The following is a 17,354-nucleotide window of genomic DNA, read 5'->3' as shown; positions in this document are numbered from 1 at the left end:
AAGCAGCTGGCTTGTACCTGTGGAAGGGGCAAAATTTACTAGAAAAAGGTCAAACATCTGCTTGACTTGATTACATAAACTTAGGATTGGCTTATATAAATAACTTTAACTTAAGATAATCGATTGCCTGACATTTTCATGTCATTGGATGTCCATGCATCCATTTTCTAACACCCTTGTCCCTAGTGGGGTCGGGAGGGGTGCTGGTGCCTATCTCCAGTGAACGTTTCAGGCGAGATCATTGGATGTCATCTTCACTATTTTAATTTCTTTAATAATAATATTTATATTATTCTAAGATGAATTGATTGAAATGACCATCAATAATCCAAATGGGAATTTAAAAAAGCCTTACCTACTGTTTTACTCCCTTTTTGTGTCTGTCAAGCAGGAAGTGGAAACTGTATCATGGTACGAAGTTCTCTTCACCTCAGACGTAACGTTCTGCTTCCAGTTATCCTCACTTCTTTGGTCTTTGATAGTTTCTCCAAAATCTGTTCACAGTGAGAGTGAGAGAGTGGGAGGAATCATTTCCTTGGCCCACCAATAAAGGGTGTGGTCTTTAAGGATGAAGAAGAGGAGCATGATGAGTGGATTATTGTATCAGGCAAACGTCTCTATAAAGAAACAATATACCATTATGTGAAAAATTAAGATACCCCAATACAAATTTTGTTTTGTATTTATTACACTTAAGAAAATGTACGTTTACTCATTAAACGAAAGATATGAATAAAAATGTGTTTCCTAACAGGAAAAAGTTATGACACCTAGTAACTAGCTTTCCCCTTTTGGTTTAAATAAAGGTCAATAGAAATCCAAAAGCCACAACAGTAAAAAGCCACAACGTTTTGCTAAAACAGAAGTTATGAAAAACTTGTTAGCACAACTTAAAAGTACATAACTTCAGTGAGATGCTTCTTGAAGTCATCTACTAGTCTCTGAGGAGGATGACTCCATTTCTCACTTAAAGCTGTGAAATGTTTGAGGACATTTTCATATTCAGCTCATTTTAGATCACCCACAGCATCTCTGTGAGATGGAGAACTGGATTCTGACTGTTTTCAGTGAGTCGGGTGGATTTATTGGTAGAGTTGAGGACAACTCATATGCCTTAAGAACATTATTCCAGATCTTCTTGACCTGTAGATTGTAGATTTTCTGTAGGAAAATTATAGTCTGGTTATGTTTTTCTAAAAGCAAAGTTTTTTTCTTTGCAGAACAACCCATAGGTCTGTAATGACATTGTAAGCTTTTTGGTGACTTCTTTTAGCAGCTCGCAGTCTGCTTTCATTGTAAACGTATGTGAAAAGTCAGACCTGGACATGATGATATCTATTAATATATTCCACTTTTAGACTATTTTAAAGGTTTTGAGACTTCTTTAAATGCTTTACCATACTCATAAACTGCTCTAGTGTTTCTGGAGGCCTCAGGTAGCCCTTTTTATCCGCCCACGGTGTAGATTTTCATTTCAACAGCTAGGAGCACATCAGATTAAATGTCTGAGGCTTATACACAGAAAACCTTCAAAAATACTGAGTAACCACTTCCTCAATATGTAGTCACAATGTGATTCAGCTTTGGGTAATGTTTGCCAGTAAATGAGAATAAATGTGGGGATGTTTGGAATTATTTATACTTAAATATCCAAATGTCCAGTTACGTTAAGGACTGGATGGACATCTTATTGGATGTGCCAATTTTTATCATACAAGTGCAAAGAAAAACTAATTCTCATATCTGCAAGTAAAGACTATACTAGTCTTAGTTATGTTACTGAAATTGTACCAAATAAGTGAAAAAAAAAACTTGAGAGGAAGGAAGAAATAAAAACCACAGTTGCAAAATAGATTAGGAGACATGGATCAAAGGAACAAGCTGGAAAATTTGCATCTGATGTTGGTTTGTAGAGTGCCTTTTTCTTCAGGATGTTCTTGACCTGAAGCAGTGATCTGCTGTTGCAGATCAGTGATATGCTCAATTTGCTGAACCACATTCCACACATCCTGATCTAGCTGCATGCATCATCTTTCCTATGCATTTAGACTTAAAAGAGCCTGACATCAAAAGCATATGTGACATATAGGACTTCAAAGATAGGTGATAAATATATCCTCTTCTCAGATGGTTCAAATAAAACCCACTCCCCAGCAGTGAGGGCACTAACCCAGAGACAGTCAGACTATTGTATGAATCAGAACAAATGTTGCATAAACCACATAGGACTTTTATTTCCCTTTTTGTATTCACAGGAACCTTGTATTCCACTTCCTTAAAGTCTGATTATGATACCGCAACCCTGCATGCCCAGGCCCTTTACTTCAAGGTTTTTCCACATAGGTTATGGCACATGTGGGTGCTTCCCATAGATATTCGTGCTTGGAAAAGGGTTTTCAAAAGTATATTTCAGCTACAGTTGTACTGTACTCTTCCTAACCTTCCTGGAAAAGTTAGCTGTAGACTGTTGGAAAGGAGCCCCGAAAGCAAATATTGAACTTCACATTCAGAAGTAACAGTATGGCGATTGTCTTAGCCGCCATCAAACAGGAGGTCAGAGCTTTACCCTCCCTGAGGTGCTGATTTGGGCCATAAGAGTTTGGTTGTTCAGTTCACGTCTGTTGTGGATCTGGAGAAAGCTTATGGCCGATTCTCAAGGTATTTTGATTGTTAGATTATGCAGGTGTTCGAAGTTGCAGAGGCACTTTAAGGTCCATCTTGTCCTGTTATGAGCAAAGCAAGAGCTTTGTTCACATTTTTGGCACAAGTTGAGCTTGTCCTCAGTACAGGTTGGTGTCCATCAGAGCTTTCACTAATCCTCTTTATGATATTCATGAACAGAATTTGAAAGTTTAGACTATGTTCACCCAGTAGCTCTTGATCCTGAAATCCAAATTTTCTGCTGAAATTGAATTTCTTTTGCATGGTCGTTCAAACCTCAATGAAACGTCTGTGTGAACGGTTTAAGTCCCCAAAGTTAACTGCCTGAGCAGAAGAAGAACGTTGATGTCATACCATAGCGCACTGTCTACAGAAGTAATAATGGATGGAGCCTTTTATGGATTGATTTTTAAGTTTATTCAGCACTGGGAACTGACAAGGTTGTCACAAGATCATAACACAAAGGAAGCTAATAAAAAGAAAGCACAATTAATAGAAATGGCCTTTTGTGGAGCATTGAGTGCAACTTCTGTAGAGAAGTCTGTTTGAATGTGCAGTCAGAGCCAGGAGTGGTGGGATTATGATGCAAAGCACTTCACTGACACAGGCTTCTTTCATAATTTCATAATATAATTTTCAGCCATTGCTTGATTTACCGTATCTGTCTTCTTCTGGTGCAGAATTATGAAGCATTTCTGACATCACATGAAAACTGGATAAAATCCAACATGGCCGTTCAAGCTGTAGACACTTTGAAAACAATCAGATGTGTATCCGATTTAGTACCATGGGGTGAAAATATCTAAATTGGGACATTCAGACTGTGGTGAAAAAGTCGGATATAGGTTGCATTTACGCAACAACAAACAAAGGTTCGTATTTGCCTGCTATCTGAACGTAGCGGTTTTCAGGTCTCCTCTTTGCTTTTTGCAGATGATGTGGTTCTATTGGTTTCCTTAAGCCATCAGTTCATATGGCTTAGTGTTAGTCAGTCAGCATGAGAGTCACTTCCTCTTAGTCACTGGTCTGTCTACATTCAAGCCTTGACCTTTTGTCATACGATGTGGATGATGATGGAAACGGTGAGACCCCAGATGGAAGTAGCTGGTATTTGCATCCTGTAAAGAGCCACTGCTTTCTGCATCAGAACAAGTCAGCTGAGGTGGTTCAGGTATCTGATAATAATCTCTTCTTGAAGTCTCTCTTGCAAGATTTTTGTGGGCACAAGTCACTGAAAGGAGACTTTAGGAAACACTGAAGAGACTACAAATCCCTTCTGGCCTGGGAATACCTTTTAATCCCTCAGGATGAGGGAACAGGGGGATATCTGCGATTCCCTCAGCAAATTGCTAAAAAAGACATGACTGGGTGTCATGTTTTCTGACCATTATTTATACTGATAATGGTCAGCAGCTATAGAAAAGTACATCTGTACATTGTTCCAGTGATTGTTTTCCAAAAGAGGCTATAAAACTAATTTGGTTTGCCTGAAAAGGGCAAAAGGTGGTTCAAAATAAAATTCTACTGTCAGCATCATTTGGATCATGTTTTTTTGAAAAGTCCTAAATTTTAAATAGTGATCATCATATTGAAACTTCAGCTGGTGATGTTTTTTTTAAACTTTTATTTAGGTTGTGGGGGGGGGGGGGGGGGGGAACATAAGTAAAGGAACAATAAAGAGTATTTTCTTTCCTTGATTGGAAAAACTACCAGTAAAACAAGCTGCCACCCAGAAAGGTCTCTTTAGTACAACCAGAAAAAAATGAAGTTTTCATTTTTAAGGTTTTGTTTTTATACACTGTTGACCAATTGTGCACTTATTCTAAAAGGTGTAAGCATGACCTCATAGCATTAGACTAGAAGAATGCAGTGAGAACGGGTAGCAACAGGGAGGCTAAATATAACCAGATGCTTGGTTTGAGATTTGCTACACAGTTTTATATATAGACCTTAGGTAATATTTGATTATTTCTGACTTTATAGAGCACAGGAGAACATTAATAAATAACTAGAGCTCTCTGTGATCTATTGTGTGGATGTTGGATAATTGTTTCAGGGATCATGTTGCATTCTTTCAGTGTTGGTTTAACCCCAGAACAGAGAATAAACAAATTCATTAATTCATCCACCACATAATTTACTTATATTCCATCAACAGTTTTTCCTCCCTCTGCTGACCCAGATATGAGTGCACACTATTTCTTGTGCAGGTTTTAATGAAAAACTTCTTCCAGCTTTTATTATACTTTTTTTTTTTTTTACAGATGCAGTTGAGGCAGATGAAGAGTCAGAGCAGGAGAAAGAGCCAGCAGAAAAGGCAAAGACAAAACCAGAGAAGAGGAAAATGGTGACAGAGAAAAGCCCTAAAGCCAAGAAGAAGAAAAATAATGATCAGGTTGTACCCTTTGTGTGTCAATACCACCCATTCTGTTTTTTCATCATAGGAGCAAATTTGTAAAATAAATGTACAAATTAAAAGGAAAAAAATACAATTATTTGTGTGCAGCCAGAATATCAACCAGGATATTTAATTACCTTTTTAAGATAACCAGCGTAAGGCTTTTTTTTTTTTGTCTTTTCTTTTACGAGGATGGTTCACGGATAAATAAATTGCAGGCATGTTCTCTGCAGGCAGCTATGTCAGCATGACTGCTTTTGATTAAGTTTTTAATTGACACATTTTCTTATGAAAAATAAGTACTACATAGTGCAACCTGAGTCAGATCTGCTCCAGTAAACACTGACAGTGCCTACCAGAAATCTTTAATGTTAATGTGAGTTTTATAATTTTGTGCTAATAAAATTCTCTGTTTTAGAACAAAACATCAACATGCTCATATATTAAATTAGTTGGAGGTGGGGACGGGGGGTTCTCAGTGATGATTTGTTTTGTATTTGTTTCAATTCAAAAATAATTAGGGAGCATAACAGCAGAGGAAAAAATGCAATGACTGTTTTTCAGCACTCTGGTGGTAAATAAGATCAGTTTCACATGTAAGGCTGCCCAAAATTAAGAAAATCTGGGCCAATTCATTGGTGCAGTCCTAATAATTATCAAATATTTCACTTTGGAAAAGCACAACTGGAAGAGAAATACCTTAAAACAATTACAGCTATAATTGTAGTAAAAGGTGTAGTAAAAGTATTGTCTAATGAAGGCTTAATCCAAATGCGTGCCACACTTTACAGATTTGTTCAAATTTAGCAAAAGATATACCATTTTCTTGGCACTTGGCAGCTAATAATTTTTGTGTTGCTTTAATCTTTAATCTTTGTGTTGCTCTGTAAAATCCCCCCTAAAATCATTGCAGTTTTTCTGCCGACTTGACAAAATACAGAAAAGTTAAATGAGTATATATATAAACATAATTTCTAGGCTTTCTGGCTGCTGAATGAATCAACATACACTGCTCAAAATAATTAGAGGAACACTAAAATAACACATCCTAGAGCCCAGTCAATGAAATATTTCAGTCGAAAATCTTTATTCTTTGCATAGTGGAACACGTTGAGAACAAAATAAACGCAAACAACGTAAATCAAAAGTATCATCCCATGCGGGTCTGGATTTAGAATTGCTCAAAAGTGGAAAAAATCACATCACCGACTGATCCAGCTCCAGTGGAAATTTCTTAAGACTAGTCAAAATGAGGCTCAGTAGCAGAGGTCGCATTAACGGAATATTTTCCGTATTTGACCGGTTATTTTTTTAAACAGAAAAATTTGAAGCCCGTCGGTCATTTGACAGGTTTTAATTTACACTCTGGACTGGTGCAGACATTATAGACTTTAGGCAAAGAGTTCATCGCAGAGGCAACTAAAACCAATCAATAATAAAATCCTTTCTGAATGTCATCTCATGAACACTAAACTAAATGGGTCTTTCTGACCGGGAGCTGACAGTGTGTTGAAGAATTACAAACCGGACGCTTTGGAGCGCATCTAGTTAGGAAGCGTGTTCCAAACCTTTGGTTGGAATGGTGCGTTTAATTCCAGTCTCCATTACATACAGAACAGAGAAAACTAAAGAGAATGCAACGTTGAGCTAATCCATTTATAGTCTAAACAGAGGAGCCGGTAGTTTATCTTGAGGAAATAAATAAAGATTCAGAAATTAATTAGACCGTAGACCTTGCGCAGTCTGCTGCACAACCAATGCGGACGCGGCTCCGCCGCTACTAAGAATTGAACTTAGCTCACCCTGTAGTTTTAACAAATGGAGCTGGAAGACATTACCCTCTCGGACCAGAAGGGGAGCGGCGTTCAGAAGCACGGCAGACATAACATCTCTCCGTTTCGGGGAAACAAAACCACGCAAAAAAATACTCGTAAAAGCGCACGCACGGACCGCGCAGAGGGTAAAAATGTTTTGAGTTCAATTGATCGGTTTGGATTAGACAGATCCAACTGACTGATGAACTAGAGCAGATGTCTCTGCAGACCAGGAGGAATTTGTGACGCTGTGCGTTCAGACCCCAGCGGGTGCAGTGCTGGTAATCTAAGTGGAGCCGTTTAATTTCATTTATTATAAGTTACTGGGTCCACAGTCATGGTTTTTGTCACGGAGAAAAAGTTAGATGCGTTCATCTGCTTTATGTGTGATGGGATCTGGATTCACGGTTCAACTAGGTGAATATCAACTAAACCACATAAAAATGCGACTAAATAGCCGATGTTAATACAATTATAATTTGACGGGTAAAAATAGTACATGACCGATTTTTTTATTTTTATTTTTTATGCTGTCGGTCAAAATGGCGGCGAACAAAAATGTCTAGCAAGACCTCTGCTCAGTAGTTGTGTGTGTGTGTGTGTGTGTGTGTGTGTCTGACAATGTGGCCCCCACCTTCCTGAGGCAGCGGATGTTCTCCTGAGCGATCTCCTCTCAGTCCTGGATTAAAGCATCAGTTCTTTCCTGGACAGTCTGTGGTGCAATGTGGCGTTGGTGGAAGGAACGGGACATGATGTCCCAGATGCGCTCGTATTTTATTCAAATTTGGGGAACAGGCAGGCCAGTCCATAGCATCAGTGCCTTCATCCTGCCAGAGCTCTTCAGCCACACGATGCATCACAGGAAACACAGGCCCCACTGGCCGTTCTCCTACCTCCGGCATCCTCTGGACACTGTGCTGACAGACACACCAAACCTTCTTGCCACAACTCGCATTGATGTGCCATCTTGGATGAGTTGCACTTCCCAAGCAACTTCTGTGGGTTGTAAAAAGTGACCAAAACATCAGCAAGAAAGGATGAGAACAGAGAAATGGTCTCAATAGGGCTGGGCTATATGGACTTAGAGGTTTAGCATGACATTTTGTGGTACGATTGTAATAAGTGACAATAACATGTGTCACTTCTTTTAGTTAACGGTATGACTGTGACTTCATGACACAACAATTGTAGCCCCACAAGCACAAATACTGTTCTTGTGTCTTCATAAATGACATTATCAATTTCATTAATGTCGTATGTAATTATTTAGTCTAACAGAGTCTAACAGATGATTTTTTATGTATTGGTTTTACAGAAAGGGTGTATAACTCCTCAAAAGAAAGAAATAGAAGATCAGCAGTCAACTAAACCCCAAAAGAAGAGAAAAGTGAGTCTGGCGACACCTGCTGTTGTAGTGGAGAACTGCTGTTTCACACACTGCTGCACTGGGCAGTGACAGTCTTTGTGTAGGAATATTAGTTGAATATGTTTCGTTTTCAGAGAAAAAAGAAAACTATCACAGATGTTTTGGCCACCTCGGAGCCAAAGCCGGGCGGTGCAGCTGACCTGCAGGACCTGATTACTCGGTACTACTCAGACAAGCGCTCCGTGATCGAACTGGAAGAGCTCAAACTGCAGAGTGAGTCTCAGCCATTTCCCTTTCACCGTTCATCTTCAGTCAATATCTGCTGACCCACCGAGTCACTGAGGTCGCCTCGTGTCATTCCACAGACTCCTGCTTTCTATCCAGTAATGACTTGACACACACACTCTCCTCTTATCTGAAACAAGGTGAGCCAGGTTCTGATCTTTGATGAATTTCCTTTTTTTTTGTTTGTCGTTAGATGTTTACAGCCAGACTCATGTTTGACTTCGATTGCTTTTTTTGTTTTCTTATTTTCAGTTTGTCCCAAGTGGGCAAAGATCCAAAAGCAGCATTCAGAAAAGAGTTCAGTGGTTATACTGATTGTCTGCAGCTCTGCACTTCGAACTATAGAACTCCTCAAGTAAGTAAACGTGAGGTTGGACAGTCAGAAATTACACATACAGTGTCTTGCAAAAGTATTCATCCCAAATAATTTTCTGTTCTTTATCAAACCTGATGGGCTTTAATAGAAAAACTACTTTTATGCTGAGGTTAATTTACACAAAGGTTAACTTATATTTACAAATGAAGTGCATGTAGAAGCATTTGGTTGCCCAGGATTTTATTGAGGGGTATCACGTTTACAGTAGCTGAATACGTCATATACTCTAAGGGCATTTTTACAGTAGACTTGGTTTGACTGGGGACCAGAATTGCAGTATTTGTTACATTTTCAGCTGATGTCAAATAATCCAAACTTCGGTAATTAAAAAACTTGTTCACCCTCTTGCCTGCGGTGGCGCTGCACCAAGAATGATTGAAGGAACCAACATGAGAACTTCTGAAGAAGACATGAGCAACTTCTTCATGAAATGTAAACAAAAATGGAGCGGTGAAAGATTTTAGTGGTTGTAGGATTTCTCTTTCGTCTTAGGTAAAAGACAACGAGCCATTTCTCCCACTGGCACTAGACTCGCATGTTTATTTTGGTTGTATTTACCCAGAATTTCCTGCGCTACAGTCCGCTAAAGCTTCTTTTGGAGCAGTCTCCAGGCCGCTTCGCATTCACATATCCATTCAATCCGAGCCAGAGTTCACTTTAGTCGAAATGAGACCTAGGTTTTCAGGCAGAGACCAGAGTTTGCATTTTTCGTCCGCATCAGAATTCGATTATACTTTCACACCTCCCTAAACAAACTGGACTTTTTGGCAACTGAACTAGAGTTTGATTGAAGCGGATTAAACAGGGCTGGTGTGAATGCACCTAATGGTGCACCTAACCTTGTGGTTATAAGGTGACAAATGTCAGAATTAAACAAGTATGAATATTTTTGCAAGATGCTTTATGTTTGAATTCTAATCTCGTGACTGTTTCGATTGCAGGCAGCTGACTGCTTTCAAGGGCGAAGCCAGAGCAATGAAGCTTTTTGCTAAGCACATCAAGGTATTCATTCAGACATATTGGAAGAACGCAGGTTGTCAGTCATGAAGGGGACAGTTGGCATTATGTTTTCTCTGGGTAGATAGAGGAGCAGGTCAAGCTGCTGCAGAAAGGCATCACACACATCGGAGTGGGAACACCAGGCAGGATCAGCGCTCTCATTGACAAAGGTTTGTGTGGACATAATGGTTTGTTGAAAACCACCTCGGACATCCTGAAGCTGTTTCAGTCTCATCTTCTTTTTCTCCAGAGGGTTTGAGCCTGCAGGCTTTGAGGTACCTGGTTGTTGACTGGAACTGGAGGGACCAGAAGCTCAGGCGGATGGTGGACATTCCTGAGGTGAGCTACTGCCCCCTGCTGGATTGAAACGATAAACAAGTTTTAACAGAGTTGATATTTGGATGGAATTTTAGATCAATATTGGGTCAAAAATGGGATTTTGATTATTGATAGCCTTTGAGTCAGGACTCTTTTCTTTTCAGAAGGCAGGAGAAGCAGCAATCACAGTATTTCCAAACATTTTTTCCCAGGGCGTTCTCGTACTTCTGCCTAGAAAGAAGCCACAGTCCTCCCCAGCAAGTTAATGTTTATTTATCAAAACATACATCCCTGACATTTTTATCAGATTTTATTGAACAAAAAAAAAATAACACATTGAACAAAGTGATGTTGGTTGATGTGTTTACAGACTGAACAAAGTGGGAGTTTTCAAATTGGATGCATTTAATGACCGAGAAAAATGTGAGAAAGCAAGTTGAGAAACATTTACCTTGACATTTCAACATTTGCCGCTCACTTTTGTGAAGATGGAGAGGTTTTTTGATAGCATTTTAGGTCTGCGTCTCATTTAATGCTGCATGCTGGTTTATTAGTTGAAATTCAGATTTTCTTTTGTCCTTTATCACCATGGGCCCATTATTAGTGTCAAATTACACCAAAAAGACTAGAGTGGTCAAATGACTGGAGTTTCTTAGAGAATAGTAGCATAATTTCAGGCCTTTTCCACCACTAGTTGCTGCTCACTGCCAGACAGCTGACTGAAAGAAGGCCAGTACCAGCTTGGGTTGGCATCAGATGGAAGAAAACACAATCTGGTTGTGGAAACTAAAGAAGAACTCAGTCTTTTTAAAGTTGGAAACGTAAAAGCTGATATGCAGCCGACTGCATGCTACACCAGCAGATAGCCTTACTAATTAACTGCTTTTAACTTATATTGGATTATTTGTCTGTCAATGTTATATTCAAAAGAGAAGGACAACAAAATCTAATATATTTTGTACAGAAAGAACTTTAAAAACTCAGAGTAAATGTATTAGTTCATTTTATACTTTGAAGTAGTTACAAATAATAAATAAATGTAACGGAGGTAGGAATAAAAAAATCTAAATATATTTTTTACTGTAAATGTCTATATTTTGTCTCAGACTAGCTTTTTTTTGTACCATAAAAATCTGATGCTGGCCAATTAAAACCTGTGATAATTACAATATGTCTTTTATTTTAGAGAAGTATTGTTTCAGAGTGCTGTCCAGATTGGCGGTTGAACGTTTTGCATCATGTTTGTCCTTTTTAGATCAAACTGGACTTCTTGAAGCTGCTGGAGAACGAAGTCCTGGCGGCTTGTAAAGAAGACAAAGTCAAAATTGGACTATTTTAATTGAACATCTATGTGATCTTATTGTTTTTAAATGATCACTGAGGGGCCTCACACTGTTTGTTTCCTACTGTGTTTATGTCTGCTTCTCATTTATTCTATTTTTGTTAGACCAGAGTTTCTACGAAGTCTTGAGAAGTCTAGGAAAGTATAAAATATCTTGTTGTTTTCTAGGTCTGGGTTAGTATGGAAAAATGTTTGGGTGTCCAGATTTTATTCCCCATTTAGTTTTCTAAAACGTTACAGCCCGAGTTTGCCTCTCAACCACTTTAAATCAGACTTTTAAGCTGGACCTGGAGTTTGGTGTAATTGCTATACAAAACTTTGATACTGCTGTTTTCACATTTCTACAAATAGAAGTAAGCATATCACAGAATCTGTATTTACTAAAATCAAGCAAATGGAAGACGACTTCAGAGTGATGTTTCATGAAAATCTAACTTCTATAAAAACAGTTAAAGGCACCTTCCTTGTACTTTGACTATAATAGCTCAAAAGCTTCATAAAAATGCAGAACTATAAAAAGAACTATGACATTGTGGAGTGGAAAGGATATACGAGCCGTTTGTGTAAAATGCACGTCAAAGTGTGATGCGTGGAATAAACTAGCTCAACATAAAACCTCCAAACTGTTGTCTGTGCTTACAGGAAGTCCCTCTTGAAAATGTAAGATCACTGGATTACGTCAAACAGGAAATCATTTGTCATAGCAACTTTAGAGTAATTCAATTCTTTCTTCTTTTTTTTTTATCAGCAAATAAGAGGCAAAACTCTTATATGGTTACAGTCGGATAAAACAGGAACTTGTTTCAGGAAAAAAGTACTTTAGAGGTAGTTGAACAATGAGACAAAGGTAACAGAAAAAGGTAGTTGGGCAAGAGATTGTGGTTAATAAATGACAGGTTGCAACTGACTCCCCACCCAGAAGTTCCTGGAGTGAGTGCTGTGTGTGTGTTTGATTGCACATAGGTGGATATCACTGAAGTTAAAAAAGAAAAACAAACAGGAAAAGAAGACAGAGCGTCGTCTTCTCGGTTGCTGTTTTCAGCCGTCGTTCCCACTCATGGGGAAAACCAAAGACAAGTCTGGGCCTCTGGCTCGGAGGCCGGACAACTCGGCTTTCAAGCAGCAGCGGCTCCCCGCCTGGTCTCCCGTGCTAACCGCCAACACTGTGCTGCCTTTCTTCTACCTGCTGGCTGTGATATCCATGCTGCTCGGAGTGTGGCTGCTTCTCCTTGTACAGAGCACGCAGGAAATAAAGGTGAGCATAAATAACCCCTGGTTTTTAGTTCTCACTTTGATGTGTAGAAGAGAAATATCCGCCAATCTGTGTGGGTGGAAGAGGCGCAGGGACGGGAAACTCAGAGCACTGAGCAATAAAACGGGGAGTGACAAAGATACACAGGAGCCAAGGTTAAGGTTTGAGTCCTAATTCATGTCTGTTGTTTTCAACCCTTCCAGCTGGACTACACCGATCTGGGAAACTGTAATGAGTGTTTCGACCTGCGTCGAAATGTGAGCAACGCGGCGCAGACCTGCAGCTGTCGGGTGGAGTTTTCAATTGACAAAACATTTAAGGTACCGACCCTGTGTGCTTGTTGGGCATACTGACATCAGTCCCTTCCATGGCTCAGCTTTCAAATTCAGAATACAAATTGCATCACATGTATAATTTTTTTTTTAATTAATCATTTACTGTGTGCGCCTCAGATCAGAGCACTTTGCTTCATATTTTGGCTCTCTTCCCAGGGCGATGTCTTTTTCTACTACGGTCTCAAAAACTTCCATCAGAACCTCCGCAGGTACATGGACTCCAGAGATGACGCACAGACGGTGGGATGGATAAAAAAGTTAAAGGTATCTCTATTTGTTTTTGCCACGTTAGAGGTTATTATTCTCATTCTGGTACCAGCATTGTACATTCAAAAGCTGGAAGTTTCCCTCAATTTTCTTAACTCCGGCTGGATGGAGAACATGTGTGAACAGCAGTTTTCAAGGTTTTCCAGAGATTTTCAGAGTTATTTAGGTCCGGACTTTGACAAGGTCATTCTAACACGTGATTATTCTTTGGTCTAAACCGTTCCATCCCATATTGCTCAGTGTATCTTACTATCTAGTTTGCTTAACATGCTGTAACATCCAGGCCCGTTGAAGCTGTTGAACTTGTTGATGGTCTGTTTCACTTGCGCTGAGAGATTTCGTGACTGCATGCTGCGCATTCACGCTAACCGCTTCCACATGCAGAGCTTGGAGTCAATTTATGTAAGGTCTTTCTACAGGCTTAAAAAAAAAAAACGGGGAGAAAAAAAAACAACCTGCATCTATTTGTGAAACAACTCTGGATCCAATTTTCTAATAACAGCTTAAGCTCAAAATGGGATTCTAAACATACAAACGCTGCAATTTAAAAATTCCTTAAAAGCCAACTCTGTATTTTCTTAAAGGTGGTTCATTTGAAAATTGATTAGTTTGATCCTCATTTGGTTTTAAATCAATAACCTGATTAGAAGAATTACATAAACGTATTATATAGTGAACAGAAATATAATGGTGAAAACTGGGTAGCTTCTCGTGTTTAGCCTGCATATGTAATAACTAGTAATTTCAACAGTTTTGAGTAAAAAAGGGCTAGAGCTATCACTTAGAGAAACCTAGAAGAAACCAGTTTTAATTGAGGAAATGTGGAGGTTTTAAATCGATTTAAAAATGACTGAAGTGAGGCCGAAGGTGTGACTAGAATAACCTGGGAAAAAAAGACGTCACTTCTGTCACCGTGAAGGCTCACTATCTCCAGGAACATCGTTAGGCAGTGATTAAATCCTAGATATACTCTTGCTAATGTGGCACAACCTGGCTTTTGGAATGTCACCTTTTGTCATTTCTAAACATTTTAAGTACAATAAAAGTTGAACATGCTCTGTGATTTACAGAATATTGGGGGGGGGGAAAAATGAGCAGTTCCAGTGCAAAATTGACTAAAATATTAATTTATTCTTAAAGAACTTGCATTAATTTCTCATTTTCTTCTGAAGAACCCAAGTATTTATTGTGAGCCGTTTGCAAAAGATGAGGACGGAGTCCCCATCGCTCCCTGTGGAGCGGTCGCCAACAGTATGTTCAACGGTAAACACTGCTCACAACACTCATCAGCCAACACGTCGTTTATCTCTGCTTCGGCCAGCTGACTGTCTTTTCTCCTCCCAGACTCCTTCACCCTGACCTATCACTCCTCCAGCGGCCGTCGTGTTCCTGTTCCTTTGCTGCGGAAGGGCCTCACCTGGTACACAGACAAAAACGTCAAGTTCCGCAACCCAAGGACGGACAATCTAACTCTTGCTCAGGTGTTTGAAGGTAAAGACAGACGATGTAACCTCAGTCTCGGGAAGTGCTTTCGTTTCTCTCACGAAAAATGCAAGAAGCCGAGCACGAAGGTAAACCTGTAGTGTTCCCTCTGCAGGTACGAGACAGCCTCTATACTGGCAGAGGCCTGTATACAGTCTGGACCCACATGACCCGAACAACAACGGTTTTATCAATGAGGATCTGATCGTCTGGATGAGAGAGGCAGCTTTCCCCAACTTCAAGAAGCTTTATGGGATTTTGAATAGAGCAGACGCCAACTTTGAAAAAGGGCTTCCGAGGGGAAACTACAGCATCGATATATCCTACAGTATCCTTTGACTGCAGTTTTCATGGGAAACCTCCTTCAGGCGCTTGTTTGACGGTTCAAATGAGAAGAAATTAATCTCGCAATGAATTCATCTTTAGTTGAAGTTGCATATTCAGAGACTCAATCATTTTCTTGCATCACATTATTCCACAACAGAATCGTCTTTATTTTTACTTTGTTTCAGCAAGCAATGTGTTAAAAAATTCTTATCCACTCTTCACAATGGCAAAGACAAGACAACGCGCACATGAGCTTCATAAGTCAAGAAAAATACTCATAAAAAAACCTTCTTGTCTAAAACTGCCCACATCTACAAGTCTGAAAGATGAAAAAGTCTAAAGCATGAGGGATTGTGAAAAAGCTAAACAAGGCCGAGGCATCCCTCATAGTGAAGTGGTTGTTAAAAAAATCTCCAGAATAGCAACAAATGTTGATGTTAGTTCACCAAGTTTCCACAACATCCAGGGATGTATGATTTTAGGAAAACATTCTGTTGAAGTGTTACATATTATATTGTTGTTACGATTAAGCCGTATTTTCCTAAGTGTTTTTTCCGCAATCTTTTTTTTTTCCATAGTTCATTCAGCAAGATAAATACATAATATCAGCATTCAAAATATGACCTTACACCATGTGTTAGCCAAAACAGCCCAACTTGATAGTGGCAGTAAAGCCCAGACTGACATTTTGTGGCTCTGTTAGCATTTGTTAGACAACACCTAGATACATGTAAAGTGTTACTGGAGAAGGCAAAAGCAGGTTGTGCAAAGTACCAACTGCAGGGACACCAAAAGGTGTAACACTGCTGATTTTAGTTTCTTCAGAAGTTCTTTTCCTCCTGCTGAATTAATGTGCTCAATGTAACGAATGGATTTTTCTACATTGTGGAACCGTCAATTATTTGATTTGATTTTCTTTCCCCAGAAGCGCCACAATTAGTGGAAGGTGCCATATTTATTTGCATGCTACCTGCTACAGATTAGCCTTGACCTCCTGCCTCTTCAGACTTCCCTGTGCAGCACTTCCAGGGCAGAAAGGAAGTGGTGCTGACCACGCTGACCTGGTTCGGAGGCCAGAACCACTTCCTGCCGATTGCTTACCTGGTAACCAGCAGCCTGATCCTGCTGATGGCCGTCGTCCTCACCGTGGCCTGGTGGAAGTTCGGAAAGGATGGGAAGAACATGAAGGAATGAGGCATCGAGGCGTCAAGATGCTGAGGACTCAGACTGATGAAGGAATGAGCCGATACTCATGCTGCTGAGAAGGTTCGCAAACCAGAAATGGGGGAGACAAAGTGAAAAAAAATTCATGGAGTTTTAATGCCAGTTTAAAAGAACTATCAACCAGTTTATCCATTTGCTTTATTGTGCAAATGTTATAAACTAGTTGTTTTAAGAGGAAGTAGTCATGCTGCATTTTAGATCGTAGCGTTTTTTTATTTAAAGACGTCCCATTAGGGCCTTGCTATACTGGAGCAAAAGGTGTCGTAACATGGAGTTTTTCACATCTTTTTGCTAAAGAAAGTTTAGTAATTAAAGCACTTATTCTGTTGTATTTTTTAAAGAAAAAGAGTAATTTGGGAGATGTGAATTGTGTATTTGGAATAAAGTCTAAAGGATTAGAGTTAAACTGAAAATTCTAGTTTCTAAGAGATGAGCTGATGACTGGTCCCAATTTTTCAGCGGTCAGAAATAAAAGTAAATATTTTTTTTTCTTTCAGTGAACACATCGCTAGCTGTGATTTTCAAACTGATGCACTAGAATCTCACCGTTTAAGGAAATATTTCTGTCCAAAAACTATACTGAACTTTGAACTTAGTACGTTGTTTTTTTTTTTACTGATATGTTATGTTCAGAGTATAAATATAAAATTGAGTAATTTTATAAACTTGTTGGCTCTTTGTGCAGAAACTCTTGTACTGTGAAAGGTAAAACTTTTCTTTTAATTAAGGCTGACACACCAGGTGCTTTTTAATTTATTCCAAAGTGCAGAACCTAATTGTTTGTTTTGAAATAAACACCAATTCATATTAGAAAATTCTACAAAGAAACTCTTATGTGAACTTTTAAATAAACGTACTACATTTTGACACCCAGATTTTGCAGTGACTCCACCCAGACACAGCAGAAA

General features: G+C 39.2%; 2 protein-coding genes across 3 annotated transcripts in view; both read left to right on the top strand.

The window, feature by feature from the left end:
• Nucleotides 1–12,174, top strand: part of cmss1 (cms1 ribosomal small subunit homolog) — a 38,519-nt gene extending 26,345 nt beyond the window's left edge. For both annotated transcript variants that reach the window (XM_032568798.1, XM_032568797.1), the window contains 9 exons: nucleotides 4,926–5,056; nucleotides 8,189–8,260; nucleotides 8,374–8,512; nucleotides 8,605–8,664; nucleotides 8,777–8,879; nucleotides 9,842–9,902; nucleotides 9,982–10,069; nucleotides 10,150–10,238; nucleotides 11,473–12,174. In XM_032568798.1, the coding sequence (XP_032424689.1) occupies nucleotides 5,006–5,056; nucleotides 8,189–8,260; nucleotides 8,374–8,512; nucleotides 8,605–8,664; nucleotides 8,777–8,879; nucleotides 9,842–9,902; nucleotides 9,982–10,069; nucleotides 10,150–10,238; nucleotides 11,473–11,556 (747 nt within the window). In that variant the 5' untranslated portion in view covers nucleotides 4,926–5,005 and the 3' untranslated portion in view covers nucleotides 11,557–12,174. The remainder of the gene's footprint in view (nucleotides 1–4,925; nucleotides 5,057–8,188; nucleotides 8,261–8,373; nucleotides 8,513–8,604; nucleotides 8,665–8,776; nucleotides 8,880–9,841; nucleotides 9,903–9,981; nucleotides 10,070–10,149; nucleotides 10,239–11,472) is intronic.
• A 136-nt stretch (nucleotides 12,175–12,310) lies between these two features.
• Nucleotides 12,311–17,321, top strand: tmem30c (transmembrane protein 30C). Its single transcript, XM_032568796.1, has 7 exons — nucleotides 12,311–12,814; nucleotides 13,015–13,131; nucleotides 13,303–13,410; nucleotides 14,586–14,676; nucleotides 14,758–14,904; nucleotides 15,011–15,223; nucleotides 16,229–17,321. The coding sequence occupies exons 1-7, from the start codon at nucleotides 12,617–12,619 to the stop codon at nucleotides 16,414–16,416; spliced, it is 1,062 nt and encodes a 353-aa protein (XP_032424687.1). The 5' UTR covers nucleotides 12,311–12,616; the 3' UTR covers nucleotides 16,417–17,321.
• The last annotated feature ends 33 nt before the right edge of the window (nucleotides 17,322–17,354 follow it).

This window comes from Xiphophorus hellerii, chromosome 7, assembly GCF_003331165.1.
Source record: "Xiphophorus hellerii strain 12219 chromosome 7, Xiphophorus_hellerii-4.1, whole genome shotgun sequence".
In the NCBI taxonomy this organism is placed as follows: domain Eukaryota; kingdom Metazoa; phylum Chordata; class Actinopteri; order Cyprinodontiformes; family Poeciliidae; genus Xiphophorus; species Xiphophorus hellerii.
The sequence above is the reverse complement of the archived record's forward strand: the minus strand, read 5'-3'. Positions and strand labels throughout refer to the sequence as shown.

Coding starts and splice junctions, on each gene's coding strand:
- tmem30c (XM_032568796.1), top strand. CDS start 12,617: ATGGGGAAAACCAAAGACAAGTCTGGGCCTCTGGCTCGGAGGCCGGAC. Junction 12,815..13,014: donor AGAGCACGCAGGAAATAAAG/GTGAGCATAAAT, acceptor CAACCCTTCCAG/CTGGACTACACCGATCTGGG. Junction 14,677..14,757: donor CGCCAACAGTATGTTCAACG/GTAAACACTGCT, acceptor TTCTCCTCCCAG/ACTCCTTCACCCTGACCTAT.